The 17,929-nt window shown below is 49.0% G+C and overlaps 1 protein-coding gene across 5 annotated transcripts; it reads right to left on the minus strand.

The window, feature by feature from the left end:
* Positions 1–3,974: 3,974 nt before the first annotated feature.
* On the minus strand, positions 3,975–10,006 carry TSSC4 (tumor suppressing subtransferable candidate 4). 5 transcript variants are annotated; one of them, XM_075326969.1, is made up of 4 exons: positions 9,894–10,006; positions 8,610–8,639; positions 7,681–7,753; positions 3,975–6,123 (listed from the first exon to the last, which is right to left on the minus strand). In XM_075326969.1, the coding sequence occupies exon 4, from the start codon at positions 6,046–6,048 to the stop codon at positions 5,158–5,160; it is 891 nt and encodes a 296-aa protein (XP_075183084.1). In that variant the 5' UTR covers positions 6,049–6,123; positions 7,681–7,753; positions 8,610–8,639; positions 9,894–10,006; the 3' UTR covers positions 3,975–5,157. The 5 variants fall into 5 exon arrangements, with proteins under 5 accessions (XP_075183084.1, XP_075183083.1, XP_075183082.1 ...); XM_075326968.1 differs by having other exon boundaries at positions 9,867–10,006; XM_075326967.1 differs by lacking the exon at positions 8,610–8,639.
* Positions 10,007–17,929: the final 7,923 nt, after the last annotated feature.

Consider the following 17,929-nt stretch of genomic DNA (forward strand, 5'->3'; position numbering starts at 1 on the left):
GCTGGCTTCCCTCAGCACCCTAGATAGATTCCGCACCTATGCACCAAGCCGGAAACCTTACCCTGGTTGACCCTGAAATATGCCCTAGGAAGGGAGCAGATGGGATGAGCGCTTAGTTAACCCCACTATGTACTAAAGAACACACAGGGAATACATACAGCGGAAAGTATATGAATAACTTCTCTCCGGATGACTCATAAAATCATAGAATGGTAGAGTTGGAAGGGACCTCAAGGACCATCGGGTCCAACCCCCTGCGAGTGCAGGCTTTCCTAAATCATCCCAGCTATATGTTTAGCCAGTTTCTGCTTGAAAATTTCCATGGATGGAGAGCTCACTACCTCCCGTGACAGCCTGTTCCTCTCCCTGACTGCACTCACTGTCAGAAAGTTGTTCCTAATGTCTACTCTGAATCTCCTTCCTTTAAATTTCATCCCAATGCTTCTTGTACTTCCGTGTGCTAGTGAGAATAGGATGAATCCCTCTGCACTGTGACTACCTTTCAGATATTTGTAGACCACTATTAAGCCTCCTCTCAGCCTTCTCTTTTGCAAACTAAACATCCCTAGTTCTTTCAGCCATTCTTCATATGACATGGTTTGCAGACCTTCTACCATCTTGGTTGCTCTTCTCTGGACTTGCTCCAATATATCGATCTCTTTCTTGAATTGGGGCGCCCAGAACTGTACACAGTATTCCAGGTGGGGTCTGACCAGGGCAGAGTATAGGGGAATAATTACATCTCTTGATCTAGATTCTCAGGGAGAGGGAATGCAACAAAAGTTTCTCCACATGAATACAAGCAGACTGCTTGTACTGAAAACTTAAAAGGTATTAGACCTATCACCAGCACAGAGTAAGGCTACTTTCACACATCTGGTTTTTTGCTCTGCGGCACAATACTGCGTTCTGCAGAAAAACCGCAACCGTTTTTTTTGACACCGGTTGCGTTTTTTTTTTTGCATAGACTTACATTAGTGCCGTATTGTGCCGCAGGGGCTTGCGTTCGGTCCGGTTTTTGCCGCATGCGGCAGATTTAGCCGATGCGGCGGCCGGATAGAACGTTCCCTGCAACGTTTTTTGCTCCGGCAAAAAAAAACCCGCACCGCGCCGCATCCGGCCGCTGCAGCGCATTTTCAATGCATGCCTATGGATGCCGGATGCGGCGCGATGCGGAAAAAAACCGCATCCGGCCGCCGCATGCGTTTTTTTCCACTGCACATGCTCAGTAGCGTGCCGCAACCGGAAAAAAACGGACCGACCGCATGTAAAAACTTATGCAAAGGATGCGGTGTTTTCGCCGCATCCGTTGCATAGGTTTCACAGCCGGATTGAGCCGCACGGCTCAAACCGGATGTGTGAAAGTAGCCTAAGGGGGAATTAGGGTATTTAAAGACACAAAAGGGAAGTGCTGCAGATTAACAGCTGAAAAGGTGAGGAAGTTTGCAGGGTCCTAAAGAGAAAGGGATAAACCCCAAGCAGGTAAAAAGAGAAAGTCAGAGAGCAGCTTGTGTAGCCAAACGCTGCAATCTTCTATAGCCAGGATCTACAGGACTGTCTGTCAAGCATGACACACCTGTGACAGTATCAGCTTCAACTATAGGCCCTCTCCAGATCTTTAACCTTTGTCCGGCTGAATAGGTACAATTGTAACTATTCCGTTTTAAAATTGCAATACATTTTTTTCCCACAAGCCGTAGAGGGCTGAAATTTCGTGACATCTCTGCAGTTTTGGTCCAGAATATATTGGCCAAATTTCAATAAAATATCTCCACCCCCTTCCGAGATAAGGGGTCACTGTTAACGTTGTAAAATTATGCAGCCTGACGAAGGTTAAAGTATAATTTTCCTGAAATCCTGGAGTATTTTAGAGAAATATATACCTCGTTGCAACTGTTTAGCCAGGATCTCATATATGATAGTTTGTATGGCATGAATCAGGTAAGTTTCCTTAAGGCTATGTGCGCACTATAAAGTGCATTTTTCTTAAGGAAATTTCGGACCCTCTTAAAGAATCCCGCACCCGCAGTAAAAAAAACACAGCGAAATCCGCATGCGGTTTTACCCCGGTTTGCCGCAGGTTGGTCCCTGCGGATTTTTACCATTAGCTATGGCAAAAACCGCAGGTACCTGTAGAAAAGAAGTGACATACTCATTAATTCCGCAGCGGAAAATCCGCGGGTAAATCTGCAGGTATACAAAAACGCAGTGTGCGCACAGCAGTTTTTAAAACCCATAGGATTTGCTGGAGAATGACTGCAGCAATGTTAGACACATTTTCTGCAGCAAATCTGCGGCAAAATCCGTGGTAAATCCACAGCGTGAGCACAGGGCCATAAAGTGGATTTGATGTTTAAGGTAAAAAAAAAGCAAAAAAAAAAACACAAAAAAAACAGTGACTGTAGATGAAGTTTTCAGACTTTTCTAAAATATATTCATTAGAAAATAAGAATATATCCCTTAGTATTAATCTGCAAGAAGAGGATATAACATCATTTAAATTGTTAATCTACATAAGAAGGAATCAGCTGCCTGGAATCTGAGTCTGTACAAGACAGGGGGTCAGGGGTTTATGGGAAGATTTACCTCTGTTGCGGATTCTACTTTCCTCCTCCTGCTGCTCCATAAGACAAAGGAAGCCATTCTATGTTATTTCTCTTTATAATAACATTAAATTAAAAAAAAAATTAAAAAATTGTTTTTGTACCTAAGATGTTGACAGTCTGGCACTGAAACGCGTTGAGTGAATATAAGACCTTGATTATATTCTCTTGATGTCCTCCTTTCTATGAGCGCAGCCCACACATTGTGATGATCACCACTTTGTCAAATTGCTATCTGGACAATACTCCCCTCCGTCCACAGGGCTGCAGCTACGCAAAATGAGACTTCAATAGGTGTAGGGTCCTTACACAGCCCTTACAGGTCAGCGCTACCATCACTCTTAGGGCTCATGTCCACTTGCGATTAAAAAATGTCTGCGATACTCGCCCAGAAAAGTGAGTCGAGTGTCCTGTGTATGGTGTACATCCGTATGACATGTGAGTGTCACGCGAATGCTGTGCGAGTATAGATTGTTCTCATCAAGGATCTGTGTAAAATGCGTATGACATCCACATTGCGATATTTTTATTGCTCTCATAGACTTGCATTAGCAAATCTGGTGTGATATACGCAGCATGCTGTGATTTGATCCTCAGCACAGTGAGATCGAAAAAAGCAAAAAATAGCAAAAGGACACTGCCCCATAGATTAACACTGGTGCTAACCGATTTTTATTCGGATCGCACTCGCACGTGAAAATCGCTACTAGACAAGAGCACTTAGGGCAGGATTCCACTTGCAAGAGACTTACGCATATCTGGCATCGCATCTCCCGGGACAGCCTGCCTCTTTCCCGACGGGAGCGTCTCAGCTGCATAGAAATAGATGCAGCTGACCTGCTCCTGTCAGGAGAGAGGCAGGCCGTCCCGGGAGATGCGATGCCATATATGCGCGAGTCTCTTGCAAGTGGAATCCTACTTTTATCCCCATTTTGTTCCTTACAGTTCTGCCCTATCTATACAATGGTTTTGGTTATTCAACCCCACACTGACCATACCTTTACACAGTGAGCGGCTATTTTTAGGACTTTTTGTAGGATGAGAAGTAAACATAAGGAGCAGAGTTAAGGGAAATATACAATATGTTCATTTATATTACATTTTTGAAGTGGAAAAAATAAAAAAACCTTTTTTTTCTTTGCTAATGCCACTCATTGTTAATTACATCATCATGGTCAAAAAAGCAGTGACTCCTCGAGAAAAGAATCACTACATTACAGGAAAACAACGACCGCTTACAAAAGTATAAGGTGCAAAATAGGACGTCCAGATGATCCGTATGAAAGGCTCCTTTTTCTGTTACTTTTTACTGCTAGGTCAATGTAAAGACTGCATTCATATTGACTTACGAATTCAATAATGACTTGAAGATTTTGTCAGGTTGCCCTTTAATCGTAGTATTCAAGAAACACTCAAACAAAAAATGACAAAGAAGAGTTTCAATACAAGTTCTAACTCTTCACATATACACATATACATATATTCCTTTACCAACCACAGCAATACTATTTGTACCAAAAGGGGAAGGCTGTTTATTCCTAAATGTTCTAGTATGGTCCAGGGAACAAATTTATTTGGGCATATTGGGCTTTCCTGGGCCGTCCGCTATTTAGGGACTACAAGGATTCTGGGGCGGTTCAGAGACGTCCGGGAGGGAAATACATGTACACTGGATCATAGCAGCTGCTTCCCTTCAAAACTTTACAGTGGTAAACAATACCTGCCCTAGTGGGTGGGATAGGTGGGATATGCATCAGCTCTGGACACTGGTGTATGTACTATAGAAGCAAATTGTGTGGCCACTATGGGGTCCTTACAAAGAGAGGTTTGGTCTTTACTGCTGGGTGGAGCGAGCTTGTGCAGGACTCCTTTTGCCAGAAGAACCGCATTGCTGGCAAACAAGAAAGAAGGGAACTGCCTGAAATAAAGAGGGAAACTTATACAAGGTGTCACAGTAAAGGGGGCTCTTCTTTCAGGAAGACTGATATTATGATAAATATAAAGGAGTTCTATGGGAAATGGCGGAGAAGATTCAAGTGCTTGAATCTTTTACAAAACAATCCAGTCCTCAAGAGCAGAAACCTACACGTCCATTCTTCTTCCATGGATATGTACGACGTAAAATACAAATGTCGTTATGTAAAAACACTGCACCCATTTAAAAAGAACCACAACTAATCTAAAAAAGCCCACTCTTATACGAGCAAGGCTTATATATAGCGCTGCTGGTTTTCATTAACATGTATGTATGTATGTATGTATGTATGTATGTATGTATGTATGTATGTATGTATGTATGTGATTGCATCAGGAGGTTCTCAAAGCTAGGGAACAAGGAAAATTCTGATAATGGCAGAAGACGAGTCCGGTTTAGGGTCTAACTCTTCCTGGAAGTAGGGTTTTATGAGATGATGGTGTTGAGTTGGAACTACAGAAACATGCACAATGTTACTAACTTTTACATTACATAACAACATTTTAGATGCTTCATCTTTGACACTGTAGAAGATTTCTCTTCGAAACCCCTCAGTCCAACCCATAATCTTCAACCTCTTTAGGAAGCCTCTCCTTCATCTTCATGAACTGTTTTAGGTCTGAAATTTTTCCGGACCCGTTTCTTAACTCCGTGGAACCCCAAGGTCTCGCCCTCTTCCGCCTCCTCTGGATCCTCAGTCTCATCCTGGCCTTCATCAATCAATGTCTCGGACCTGTCCACAGATCCTGAGTGCAAGCCACTTTTTTCGCTGCTCTGCTGCACCTTTTTGGTGGGCTTTGAAAAGAGAATTCTGCCCTCACCAGAGCTGGAGGAGTCTTGGTTGTACGAGCGTTTACTTGTTTCTTTGGGGACCTCTTTAGCTTCCTTTTGCTGCTTTAGCTCCGTTAGGAAGGTTAGAGCTGTATTGCGATTTGTGCGATCACTGGTGTCTGGAACATTCTCCAAGCTGTATTTCGTCCAGCGCTCTGGATGTGCTAAATAATCTGGAAGCCGTCCACTAGGAGCCAAGGGTTTTGCACTGGTCGTACTCTTGCTGGTTGGTTTGAGAGATGCGGCTTCAACACCAGTACTACCTTGCTCTGATTTCCCCCCTTTGATGTCATCCAGTAAATTATCTGCCACCTCGCGTTTTCTATTCTGCTGGCCAAGAGGTGAATTCTTCTGTAAGTCTAAGAGACCTCCAAAGATGCCATGACTGCGCTGGGAGAAACCCGCATTGGTTCCCTTCAGAGTAAACGGAAGCACTGAAGGCTTATGCTGCCCTTCTTGTCTCACATCTTCTTCATCATCATCCTCTTCTTCTCCGGGGCTTAGAGACGTCACCTCTGCCTCGTCTGACAAAGCAGGGTCTGAATCACTTAGCGAGAGTGTGTCAGGATCATTTTGTGATTCATAGGCAAAAGCACTGAAAGGTTTTGGGGGGCTGTCTTTGCCTTCTGACTCCGACATAACTCAAGGGGTAGGCGGCGGTGGCGGTTCAGCAGCAGAAAACAGTCTCTTCCACACAGATGAAGACTCAGATACCTGGAAGCAAATATATAATTAATTTATATGTCTTAGAAATTATTATTTTTTTAATTTCACAAATGTTCTTACACTTTTGCTGCCAGGACAAATTTAGACAACAACAAAAAAATACCCTGTGACCACCAGGAGACACAATGCCAACATTGCAAGAAAAAGTACAAACTACTACTAAAGGTGTGTGAGTGGGGTGGGGGGTGCCAAAACCATCTCTGTAATAAGGTCTGTGCTTTAAATAAGCATTTTGTGAAATGCTGCAGAATATGGCTTCTCTTTACACATGCTTCCATCCCAAATGCACCCTTGGTGTGGCCCACTGCATCAATTTGCCCCTGAATTATAATCCTCCGCACCTCCCCCTATGTTTGTTAACAGCGATCAGTTTTGAGTGCTACATGAATTGAATCTTCAGAACTGTACACACTGACACTGCAGAAGATGAAAACAAAGTGTCAGTGTGCGCGCATTTTCATTCCGCTCGTCTACAACAGCCACTCAGTGCACACGGGATGACAACGCAACGGATGCTGTAAGAAAAAGGGGATGAGAGCGTGTGAGCGCACACACAGACAGTGACCTCAGTTCCTGCAGTGTCAGTGTGTGAGCGCTCTCATCAGTCTGTCCTGTCATAATTGGCTGCCCACTAAAGTCAGCGCCTGCTACAGACAGTAGAGTGAGATCAGAGAGCACCTGCACTGACACTGTGTGTGCTCTCAGCTCCTGAAGTCAGTGTTTAAAGGGCTAAGGATTCAATTCAGGCAGGGCTCCAGAGAGAGAAATGTAAATCAAATTAGGCTACGTTCGCACGATGAGCTTTTGGTGAATTTTTGATGCTGCAGAATTTCTGGAGCATTTATGAAACCATTGTGTAAATTGGGTTACTTGCATTTTTTCATTGCGGTTTTGTTTTTATCGTGCTTTTGAAGCTCCATTTTTTTGTTTATTTTTGGTGTTTCATGTTTTAAACAAAGCTGCTTTGTTTTTGATACTTGCTGGTATTTGACAACACTATGATGATAAAACTATATACACATTACATGTGTTTTTGATGAGTTTCCACTGCGGAAACACACTAAATATGCATATGTGGTTTTTTTTACCTGCAGATTTTCCACATCTAATGCAAGTCTATGGGAAAATTCTGCACTTATAACTCAACGTACCCACATGTTGCACATTTGAAACTCACATCGCAGGTCAGTTTACACTGAGCAAAAAAACCCTCAAAAAAATGCAATGTGTGATGAGATTTATATAAATCCGATCTACTTCTCTGGAACTGTATAAAACACAAAGCTGATTGTGGGCACACACCAGTAATGTGGCAGAACGGCGCACTGAGCTCTTGGTTACACCGAGGGTGCACTGAGGACCCGCATTTACATATATAATAAACCTGTTTTTATGTAAAATGGAGGTAAACTCTACAATATACAGGTATGACTTTTTCTCAATAGGGGTTAAGTTGCCTAGATGACTGTATAACTTACACCTTAATCTGCCGATCACTTCGTCCTACAATCTGTACGGGGCCTGCGTCACATACCACAGACTCACCTGGTCGTTGGCTTTCCCCAGTTCTCCTTTCTCGGGGTCTGTGAATTCCACCAGCTGTCGGAGAGACTTGACTCTAAAGCAAAAGAAAAGCACAATATATGAAGATGAGCTTGCGGAAAGAAAATGTGCACAAGAGCAAAAAGTCTGAAGTATACTATTTACAGTGTGTAACGGAGGGTCGTCTGATTTATGGATCTCCAGGTCAGGTGCTTTATTTGGGGTGACACTGGAGCCGGCCACACAACAACACGCCAATTCTTTACTTCTCTGCGGCCACCAGAGGTGTCTACAGCAGCTTCCCCCAACTCAGAACACATGAGTGATGGGCCCAGTGTATGTGTACTGTGTATATCGGCCCAGCAAGGACACACGGGTGATGGGCCCGGTGTATGTGTATACTGGCCTGACACGGACACACGTGTGATCAACCCAATGTATGTGTACGGTATATACAGGCCCGATACGGACACACGTGTGATCGGCCCAGTGTATGTGTACTGTGTATACCGGCCTGACACAGACACACTTTTGCACTGTACTGTGAATGAGGGCATAACATTAGAAGTCCCAGAGAGGGGTTATTTAACATTTCTACCTTTGGAACCCAGAGACGGGTCGAATGACCTGAAGGATTTTAGCTAACATCCTATAATCACAGTCTTTTGTTCTGTAATTAAGGCCATTACTGTCGCACCACAGGAGGTTGTTGTTTTCCATTGAGTTTAGCCATTTAGTTTCTAGTTAGTTCTATTCAGTTTGGACTAAGGGTCATTTGACCCTCTTTTGGGACTTCAGGGGGGAGCTTGAAATTTCTGGGACTTCTAGTGGTAAGGAGACACAAGTGCAAACGTAGCCTGTGTAATTGTGAGTGAATATATTTTATTTTATGGAGTGTATGACAAAAGAGAAAAAAAAAATGTAAAATTTACTATTTTTTTTCTGGTCAATTCATCCTCCCCCTAAAACAAAAAAAAAACAAAAAACAATTAAAGGGGACTGGTCAGTAGATTTGGTGACTATAAGCTGTGGCCACCACCGGGCTCTTATATACAGCATTCTAACATGCTGTATATAAGAGCCCAGGCCGCTGTGTAGAATGTAAAAATGATTTTATAATACTCACCTAGAAGGTCGGTTCGGTGCAGATGCGTCAAATGAGTGGCTCTGTTCTCCGGTACCGAAGCCTCCCCTTTCGGCCATCTTTGTCCTCCTCCTCCTGAAGCCTGGGTGCATAACGGGTCCTACATTTTCCACATTAGCCGGCATTGAGGTCATGCACAGGCACACTACAATACTTTGATCTGCCCTGCCCTGAGCAGATCAAAATATTGTAGTGCGCCTGTGCATGACCTTAATGCCGGCTAGTGTGGAAAATGTAGGACGTGCCATGCACCACAGAAGAAGGACGACAAAGATGGCCGAAAGAGGAGAAGCCGGACCCGGAGAACAGAGCCACTCATTTGACCAGTCCGCACCGTCCCCTTTAGATATTATAAAGTAATTTTTTCGTTCTACACAGCAGCCTGGACTAATTATATATAGGTTTTTTTTCCCTCTCATTCATTTGAATGGGTGAAAAATGCTGCAAAAATCACTCAGAGGACCGACACACTACAAATAAAAAAACCTACAAGGAAAAACTAAGCAGCGCGAGCCGGAGAACTCAGGAGACTCATTCACTTGCTGGGACTGCAAAACGCTGCATTTTATTCCAGCCAGGAAAAAAAATGCATGAAAAATGCACCATGTGAACATGCACCACAATTTTTCCCCCTCATTATATGGTAAAATAAATGGCCCCATCCAAAAGCACAGCTCGTGGTGCAAAAAGAGTCCTCGAATATCTGTGTGACCGAAAAAGACAAATATTATGGAGCTTCTAAGAACAGGAGGAAAAAACGAAGGGGCAAAAATGGGAAATGGTGCAAAACTGCCGCCCCTATGAATGGGTGCAGGGAGAAGCATGCACTGCTGCTCCACTGTGCTATGCTGGGAGTTGTGGTGCCTCAGGCCGTGTACGGAGGCAGGTAGTGGACATTGTCTCATGTAACACCTTATAATAAGTATTCTGGGGTGTAACCATATCAGTCACTCAGAATATAGTCCAGAACTACAATCCCCAGCATGCCCTGCGGGATGCACTGCTGGGACTTGTATTTGCACCGAAATAAAATGGCGGGATTTACCCGTACTTAGGGAAGATGAAACCTTACAGACTGTCCGTGCTGCTCTGGATCGCTCTCAGCTCGGCGATAACTGCTTCTCTCTGCTCAGCCTCCATTCCGCGGGGTGAAAGGTCACCGATTCCCGGGGTTCAGGACACTTTACAGGAAAACTACATTTCCCACAGTGCAGTGCGGTGACCATGGAGAAACGCGTCACCTCCGCTCTGATTACAGCGAGCGCCACCTGCTGGAAGAAAGATGCTACGTGCGCCTAGTTTGGTTGACGCGCAGAAGTGAAACCTATTCTGCTGTATAGTGTAGTTTCAGTTTACCTCAGGCAAACGAGAAGACGCGCACACATTTTGGCGCGCACACACACATCGTTATTGCTGTTTTTTCTGTAGCCAAAACTTGCTCTCCGCACAAAATAATAACATTTCCCACATGTCTTCATTACATCAGCACAATTTTGGAAACATCATTCTTTTTGTTAGGAAGTTCCTCAGCAATTTCTCCTTTGTCCAACAAAATTTACAAAACCATTTTGCAGGGACCTCATCACATTTGAAGTGACTTTGAGAGGCCTAGGCGACAGAAAATACCCAAAAGTGACACCATTCTTAAACCTGAACCCCTCAATGTGCTCAAAACCACATCCAAGAAGTTTATTGATAGTCAATAGGCAGGGCCGTATTTGGGGTTTTTGCTGCCCTAGGCACTGTCAGTGGTGGCGCCCCCTTCTGATCAGTCAGATTACGGGTATGTGCACACAGCTTTTTTTTTTTTTCAGACAGATCCGCCCTATAACCCGCCCAAAAAACTCAAACTCTAAATATTAAAGAAATGAACTCATACACTGCAATGTAAAACAACTTGCTGTCCATATGTTCAGTCTTTGGAGTTTTTTTTAAGCGCGTCAGGTTTCCTCAGACATGAAGCGTCTGACAGTGCCATTATATGGCGCCTGCTGCTTGGATGCCGCTTACTAGTTGTGACCGGCCATTATATGGCGCCTGCTGCTTGGATGCCGCTGTGTTGCCCTGGGCAAGCCAGGGGACACAGATAACAACACACACACACCCCACATTCCCTGTAGGTACACCAGCTAACCCACAAATCCTTGTTGCCTTCCTCCAGGAGTCTGATGATGCACACCAGGGGGTGGGCCAGGCGGTTGGCTCCGCCCACCGAGGAGCTCACAACTCTGGAGGCAGGAAGAAACCAGGCAGATAGCTCAGGGACGAGCAGGAGTGAGGAGCTAAGAGAGAGATTAGCCCAGGCAGGGCTTGTGTGAGAAGGAAACAACAGAGTGTGGCTCAGGAGGGAGCTAGAGTGAAACAGCAGTGGAAGTGACAGAAAGCCTGAAGTTGGTCTGTGGCTGTGTGCCCAGACGGAGTCAGCAAGGTCAGCAGACAGTGGTGAAGGTCTGCAGTGGGACTGTCTGGAGGTTGCTGGAAGGGCCACGGAGGCTGTGTGTATCCGGGGGTCTGGAGCAGTATACAAAGGGCAGTCAGCACCAGAGCAGGGGCTTTTCGGATCCCAGCAAGGCTTGGAGTCACTATACATTGCTAAATCCGTTAGTGAAGGGGACGCAGATCTCCCAACAAGCAAGTCCTGATTGACAGCAAAGGTCCAACCACAACGGGGAAACACCGCCACCGCCAAGGCACCAGTTTCCCAGGGCCGGCGCCTGCGGGCAAAGTGTGGAGCTCCTCCGGCACAGATTGCAGTCGGGGAGCGGGTAACCGGTGGGAATCCACCGCTACCAAACAGACATTTCAAAGGTGCAGGGAAGAGACCGTCACCGCTAACTGCAGGGAACCGCAGCACCGTGAACCGTCCGAGGGACCCGTCCAACCAGCCGTTTGTTTACCGAGAACTGTGTCGTGTTTACTGGCTGAGTGAGTGCCTCAGTGCCGCAAGGCACAGCGCTGCCCCTGCGCCCCTGCACCCCACTGGGCCCCGGGATCACCAACCCCTACCCACGGAGGGGTAGCACAACAACTGGCTGCTCCGCATCACCATCCCCGGGATTCCCATATTGAGCAGCGGTGGTGAAATCACCACAACCGTGGGTGGCGTCACGAACTATAACAATCCCCACACCCAACCACAAAACCCCCCTTTCACTCACGGGCGAGGAGTGTCGCTCGAGAAACCCCGGGATCCGGCCCACCGCTCGAGCCACCACTGAGCAGCTGCCGGACCCGAGCAGAAGGGGTGAGCGCGGTGTGCTGACACCCTCCTCCCCGCCCGCGACAACTTGGCGTCACGAACAGGATCTTACCGCTCTGCCGTCTGGTAGAGGTGCGCCTTGTTACCGCCAGAGGCATCCGGCCGAAAAATTTCAGAAGCCGCCATCTTTGGCGCGAAAAGTTCCCGCTCGAGCGTCTTCTCGAGCAGTAGAGGCGCGAAGGCCAAAACTCCGCCCCGAGAGAGGAGGGGCCGGAAAGAGCTAAGGGGGACGGAAACAAGATGTCTGCGCCCGACGGAGCCGCTGGAGGAGCGGTGGTCGCAGCCGCAGCGGCACCCGCGGATGGGAATGGGCCTGCCCAGGTCCCGGCCGTACCGGCGGGAGGTGCCGCGGCCCCCGCGCTTGCTCAGGTCATGCCGTTTTCCTTGCCCTATGCGCCTGGAGCTGCCTGGCTACCGCGGTATGACGGGAAACCGGATGCCCTACAGGCCTTCCGGAAAAAGCTTAACCCGTTGCTAGAGCTGTACCCCCTGTCTGATAAGCAACGTGCAGCGATAGTGCTAGGCCAGTTAACCGATGCGGCGGAGCAGGAAGCGGAGACCTGGGACGAGGGGGACCGGCTCTCTGTAGCCGCCATCTTCGAGAAGCTACAGACTGCCTTCGAGACCCGGACTGAAGCTGAGCTGAGGATGCAGTTTTACCAGTGCCGGCAACGAGCTGGGGATAGCATTCGGGACTATGCTCTACGTCTGCAGACCGCCCTCCGCACGCTGAAGCGGGTGAACTCTATTAATGAGGCGGATAGTAACAAGAAGTTAGTGGAGCAATTTGCGCAGGGGATGAGGTCCCCTGAGGATCGTAAACAACTCCGGCTGTGGGCCCTGGAACACCCTGATGTGGGCTTTGCTGTGCTAAAGGAGCGGGCTATCAAGGCACTACAGCCCCCTGCTGCTGAAGTTCTGGAATCCGTCCCGTGGCCTGTCGAGACAGCTCCCGTTGTGGCGGCCCCAGCCAAACCAACCTCCTTAATACCTGCAGCCCCGAGCAGCACAGTGGAAGAGATGGCAGCCCAGGTCCGTCGCATGGACGGAGACCTTGCCAAGATCCTTGCTGCGCTACAACCTCTGACCAGATCTCAGCCTCCAGCACAGATACAGCTTGCTGACAGTCCTGAAGATGTTCCCTGGATGCAGCGGAGAAGCGCTAACAACCCGCGGAGCAGACCCCCAATCTGCTACAAGTGCCGTAAGCCGGGCCATTATTACCGACAGTGCCCGTTAAACGAGCAACCCCTGGGGCCCCGGGCCAATCCTCAGGAGTAGAACACCGTGGCCCCCCGGACTGGCGAGACCGATATATCGGGGCCCGCCCTATCATCCCCGTGGCTGTGGACGGCATACCAGTGATGGCTCTCTTGGACACTGGATCACAGGTAACTACCATACCGTACACGTTGTATCAGCAGTATTGGGCCACAGACGAGCTGGCGCCCCCAGATAATAGTATAAATTTGATTGCCGCTAATGGACTTCCATTGACCCAGGTGGGGTATAAACAAGTGGCTATGACAGTGGGGCAAGCTGAACTGCAGCACCAGGGTATGATTGTGATCCTAAATGAACCCAGCGATCATAACCCGAAAATAGTGCTGGGAACCAATGTGATGGAACACTGCATGGCTGATGTGTTGAACCTATTGCAACAGCTAGCCGCCACAGCGGCAGGGAGCCGGCAGAGGGCTGTGCAGCGTGAGATCCGCGCCCTGATGTACCGCCAGCATGTAAGCTCAACCGGAGGGGAGATTGGTGGAGTGAGAGTGATGGATGTTGCTCCATTGACTGTGCCCCCTAGGAGTGAGATGATGATTTGGTGTAGAGCAGCGGTAGGGCCTCAGGGGCATGACTACCCTGCGATGATGGAGCCCATGCCTTCCGAGCACTGGCCCACGGTAGTGGTCGATGTGAAGAAAGGGAGAGTGCCTGTGAGAGTGTTGAACTGTGGGGAGGAAGAAGTCAGGCTCCCCCGGTATGCCACCATTGCCAAGCTGCTCACCCTGGACCCTCACACTATCCATGAAGCCAGTCCACCCACGCTCTCACCTACCACCAGCACTTCCCCACCCCAGGGGGACACAAAGGAGTGGCACCAACAGCTACATGTAGGCACTGATGATACCCCTACACATCACAGGGCCGGGGTACACAGGGTGGTGCAGGAGTACGAACAGGTTTTCAGTAAGCACCCCCTAGACTTTGGGCAGATCAAGGGGGTCCAACACCACATTCCCACGGGTGAACATCCCCCTATCAAAGAGAGGTATAGACCTATTCCCCCTGCACATTACCAGTGTGACAAGGATATGTTGAGGAATATGAAGGAGGCAGGGGTTATTCGGGACAGCTGTAGTCCCTGGGCCGGTCCGTTGGTACTGGTCAAGAAGAAGGATGGTACCATGCGGATGTGTGTGGACTACCGGAAGATCAACCAGATAACCCATAAAGATGCCTATCCCTTACCTCGTATTGAAGAGTCTTTGGCTGCACTGAGAACTGCAAACTACTTCTCGACCCTTGACCTCACCAGCGGATACTGGCAAGTGGCCGTGGCCCCAGAGGACCGGGAGAAGACCGCCTTCACCATCCCGATGGGGCTCTGCGAATTCAATAGCATGCCGTTTGGGCTGTGTAATGCCCCCAGGACCTTCCAACGGTTGATGGAGTGCTGTCTGGGACATTTAAACTTCGAGACTGTCCTGCTGTATTTGGATGATGTGATTGTTTATTCCCAGACGTATGAAGCCCATCTGGAGCACCTGGCCGAGGTGTTCGCGTCCCTTGCCCAGTACGGGATGAAGTTGAAGCCCTCAAAATGCCACCTGCTGAAACCCAGAGTGCAGTATCTAGGGCATGTGGTGAGTGCGGATTGTGTCGCCCCCGACCCTGAGAAGATTACTGCCATCCAGAGCTGGCCGAGACCAACTACAGTGAGGGAAGTAAGGCAGTTTCTGGGTCTGGTGGGGTACTATCGGCGCTTTATAAAGGGGTACACGAAGATGGCTGCCCCCATGCAAGATCTCCTCGTGGGACAGACCAAAGGTGGTAGACCCATTGGAACCCCACTATCGTGGGAGGACAAGCATGAGGAGTCCTTTTGCCAGTTGAAGGCGGCCTTGACCGGAGAAGAGGTCCTGGCGTACCCTGACTATGGGCGCCCGTTCATCCTCCACACGGACGCCAGTAACGTGGGGCTAGGAGCGGTCCTATCCCAGGTCCAGGATGGAAAGGAGAAGGTGATTGCCTACGCTAGCCGAAAACTCCGGCCGACCGAAAGGAATCCCGAGAATTATAGCTCCTTCAAGCTCGAGCTATTGGCGTTGGTATGGGCTATCACGGAGCGGTTCCGCCACTACTTGGCGGCAGCAACCTTCACCGCGTTTACGGACAACAATCCGCTGACCCATCTAAACACGGCCAAGTTGGGCGCGCTGGAGCAGCGGTGGGTAGCCCGGCTAGGCAACTATGATTTCACCATAAAGTACCGAGCTGGTCGTGTCAACATAAATGCTGATGCACTCTCCCGGATGTCCCATTTGTCAGAAGAGGGGTGCGAGGATGACGACCTCGAGGAGATCGAGTTGCCTGCGTTTCACCAGCCGCCTACTGAGAGGGTACAAGTATGACAGCAGAGGGTAGATATGGACCCGCGGCCCAGTCAAGAGTGGCAGGACGCCCAGGACCAAGCGCCGGCTGTCCGCCTTGTCAAGACTCTGGTGGAACAAGGTGCTATGGGAATAGACCCTGCCGCTCCAGCCGAAGCCCAACGCTTGTGGAAAGAACGAAAACGGCTTTACCTACACCAAGGGAGGCTGTACCGGGAGCTGATCAACCCGAAGACCCATGAGAAAATATGCCAGTTGATCGTTCCTCAAGCTGAGGTCGCTACTGTCCTGCGGGCATACCATGATGGTGCTGGCCACTTCGGGTGGAAGAAGCTGGAGATGCTGTTGAGGGAGCGGTTCTATTGGAGTGGGATGCGTGAATCGGTGGAAGCCTGGTGTCGAGAGTGTGGTCCTTGTACACTGAGGAGAAAGGACGAGACTAGCCAGAGGGCACCGTTACATCCCATAGTCACCCATCAGCCGCTGGAGCTGGTCGCCCTGGACCATGTCAAGCTCACCCCTAGCCGAAGTGGGTACACCTACGCATTGACCATGGTAGACCACTACTCAAGATTTATGGTGGTAGTCCCCGTTAAGGACCTAACTGGTCGAACCGCTGCTCGAGCGTTCCAGGCTTATTTCTGCCGACCCCATGGGTGCTGACTGACCAAGGCCCGGCTTTTGAAGCAGAGGTGTTTCACGAATTCTGCCAGTTGTACGGCTGCAAGAAGATCCGGACCACTCCGTACCACGCCCAAACCAACGGCATGTGCGAGAAAATGAACCACTTGGTCCTGGGGCTCCTCAAGACGCTACCCCTGGAAGAACGGAACATGTGGCCGGAAAAGCTACCTGACTTGGTCGACATGTACAATAATATCCCGTCTAGCTCGACGAAGTGCACCCCAGCGTATCTGATGAGGGCTCGGCCTGGCCGCCTGCCGGTGGATCTGGAGATGGGGTTGGAAGCCCCAGAATCACTTCCTTCAACGGCGGAGTGGGAAAGTCGGAGGAGGGCACAGTACCGGCAAATCCAGGAGTATGTGGAGAAAAACCTCAGTCGAAGTCGAGAGCAGCAGGAGCACCGGTTCAATCAGAAGGCGCCCACAGGTCCTTTCCAGCCAGGAGATGTGGTGCTGAAACGGAAGAGAAAAGCCCACAAGCTGGATGATCAGTGGGAGCAAGTCCCTTACGTCATACAACCCACAGAATGGGGAGATGGGAAGACCTACCAGATCAGTCGTGACCAAGGGGGCACCCTAGCCACAGTTTCTCGGGACCATCTAAAAAAATGCCCCCCAGCGTTAAAGACAGAGGCTGAAGTACCGGTTCCTCCACCAGTGGAGAAGGCAGCAGAGGTAATCCACACTGTAATGGGTGACTTCCCAGCAAACTGGCCTACACAGAACGGCGCGGTGATTCTTCCAGTGATACTGTTCCCACAACCCGTGGATGAAGAAGTAGTGGAAGCGGTTAACCGTGAGCCAGAACCAGTGCCAGTGCCCAGGGATGAACCTGTACCCAGCCCCCCTACACCTCCGCCTGCCCCACACTGTAGCAGGGAGGAGGAACTGATTGTTCCCTCTACCCCACTGTCTAGCACCACTGACACCGGGCCCCGAAGGTCCACCCGTTCCAACCTAGGTAGACCCCCACTTAGGTACAGGGAGACCGTTCTATGAGTAAAAGGGGTTCCGCAAATGTGAAAGAGTGTTGTTGTTTGTTCGAAAAGTTGCAAATGATAAGAAAAATGATGATAACCGAAGATTTACCTGATTTGCTTTTGTGATTGAACCGGCAGGAGCCGGCACCGTTGTCCCCGTGGGGACCGTTTAAGTTTTGCATGGGAACTATCCATGGACAAGCCCGTGAACTTGCAGGGCACCACAAACATTAAGTGGCTTGTAAATATGTTGGTTACCGTTACCGTTTCCGCCATACCGCCTCCGGAGAGGCAGGTTGGAGGGAGGGCCCTGAGCAGAGCAGGCTAGGGCCCAGCCACCAAAGGAATCGGTGGCCACCCTCTGGAGGGGAAGGACAGATCCCACTCGGGTAACTTGTGCTGGACTGTGGGTCAAGGGGTGCTGCCTGGGTTTTAGGGGCAGCATCAGGGCCAGGTTGCTTGGGTGGGAGAGAGCGGAAACCGTGACCGTAAACCGTTGCAACGTTTAAGTAAATGTGCCTCCCGTCTTGGGAAGAGTTATGATTAAAAATGTACATAATTTACCGTTT

This window comes from Anomaloglossus baeobatrachus, chromosome 10 (genome assembly GCF_048569485.1).
Source record: "Anomaloglossus baeobatrachus isolate aAnoBae1 chromosome 10, aAnoBae1.hap1, whole genome shotgun sequence".
Taxonomy (NCBI): Eukaryota; Metazoa; Chordata; class Amphibia; order Anura; family Aromobatidae; genus Anomaloglossus; species Anomaloglossus baeobatrachus.

What these genes read in the sequence shown, in the direction of transcription:
- TSSC4 (XM_075326967.1), bottom strand. Translation starts at nt 6,048, where the DNA reads ATGTCGGAGTCAGAAGGCAAAGACAGCCCCCCAAAACCTTTCAGTGCT.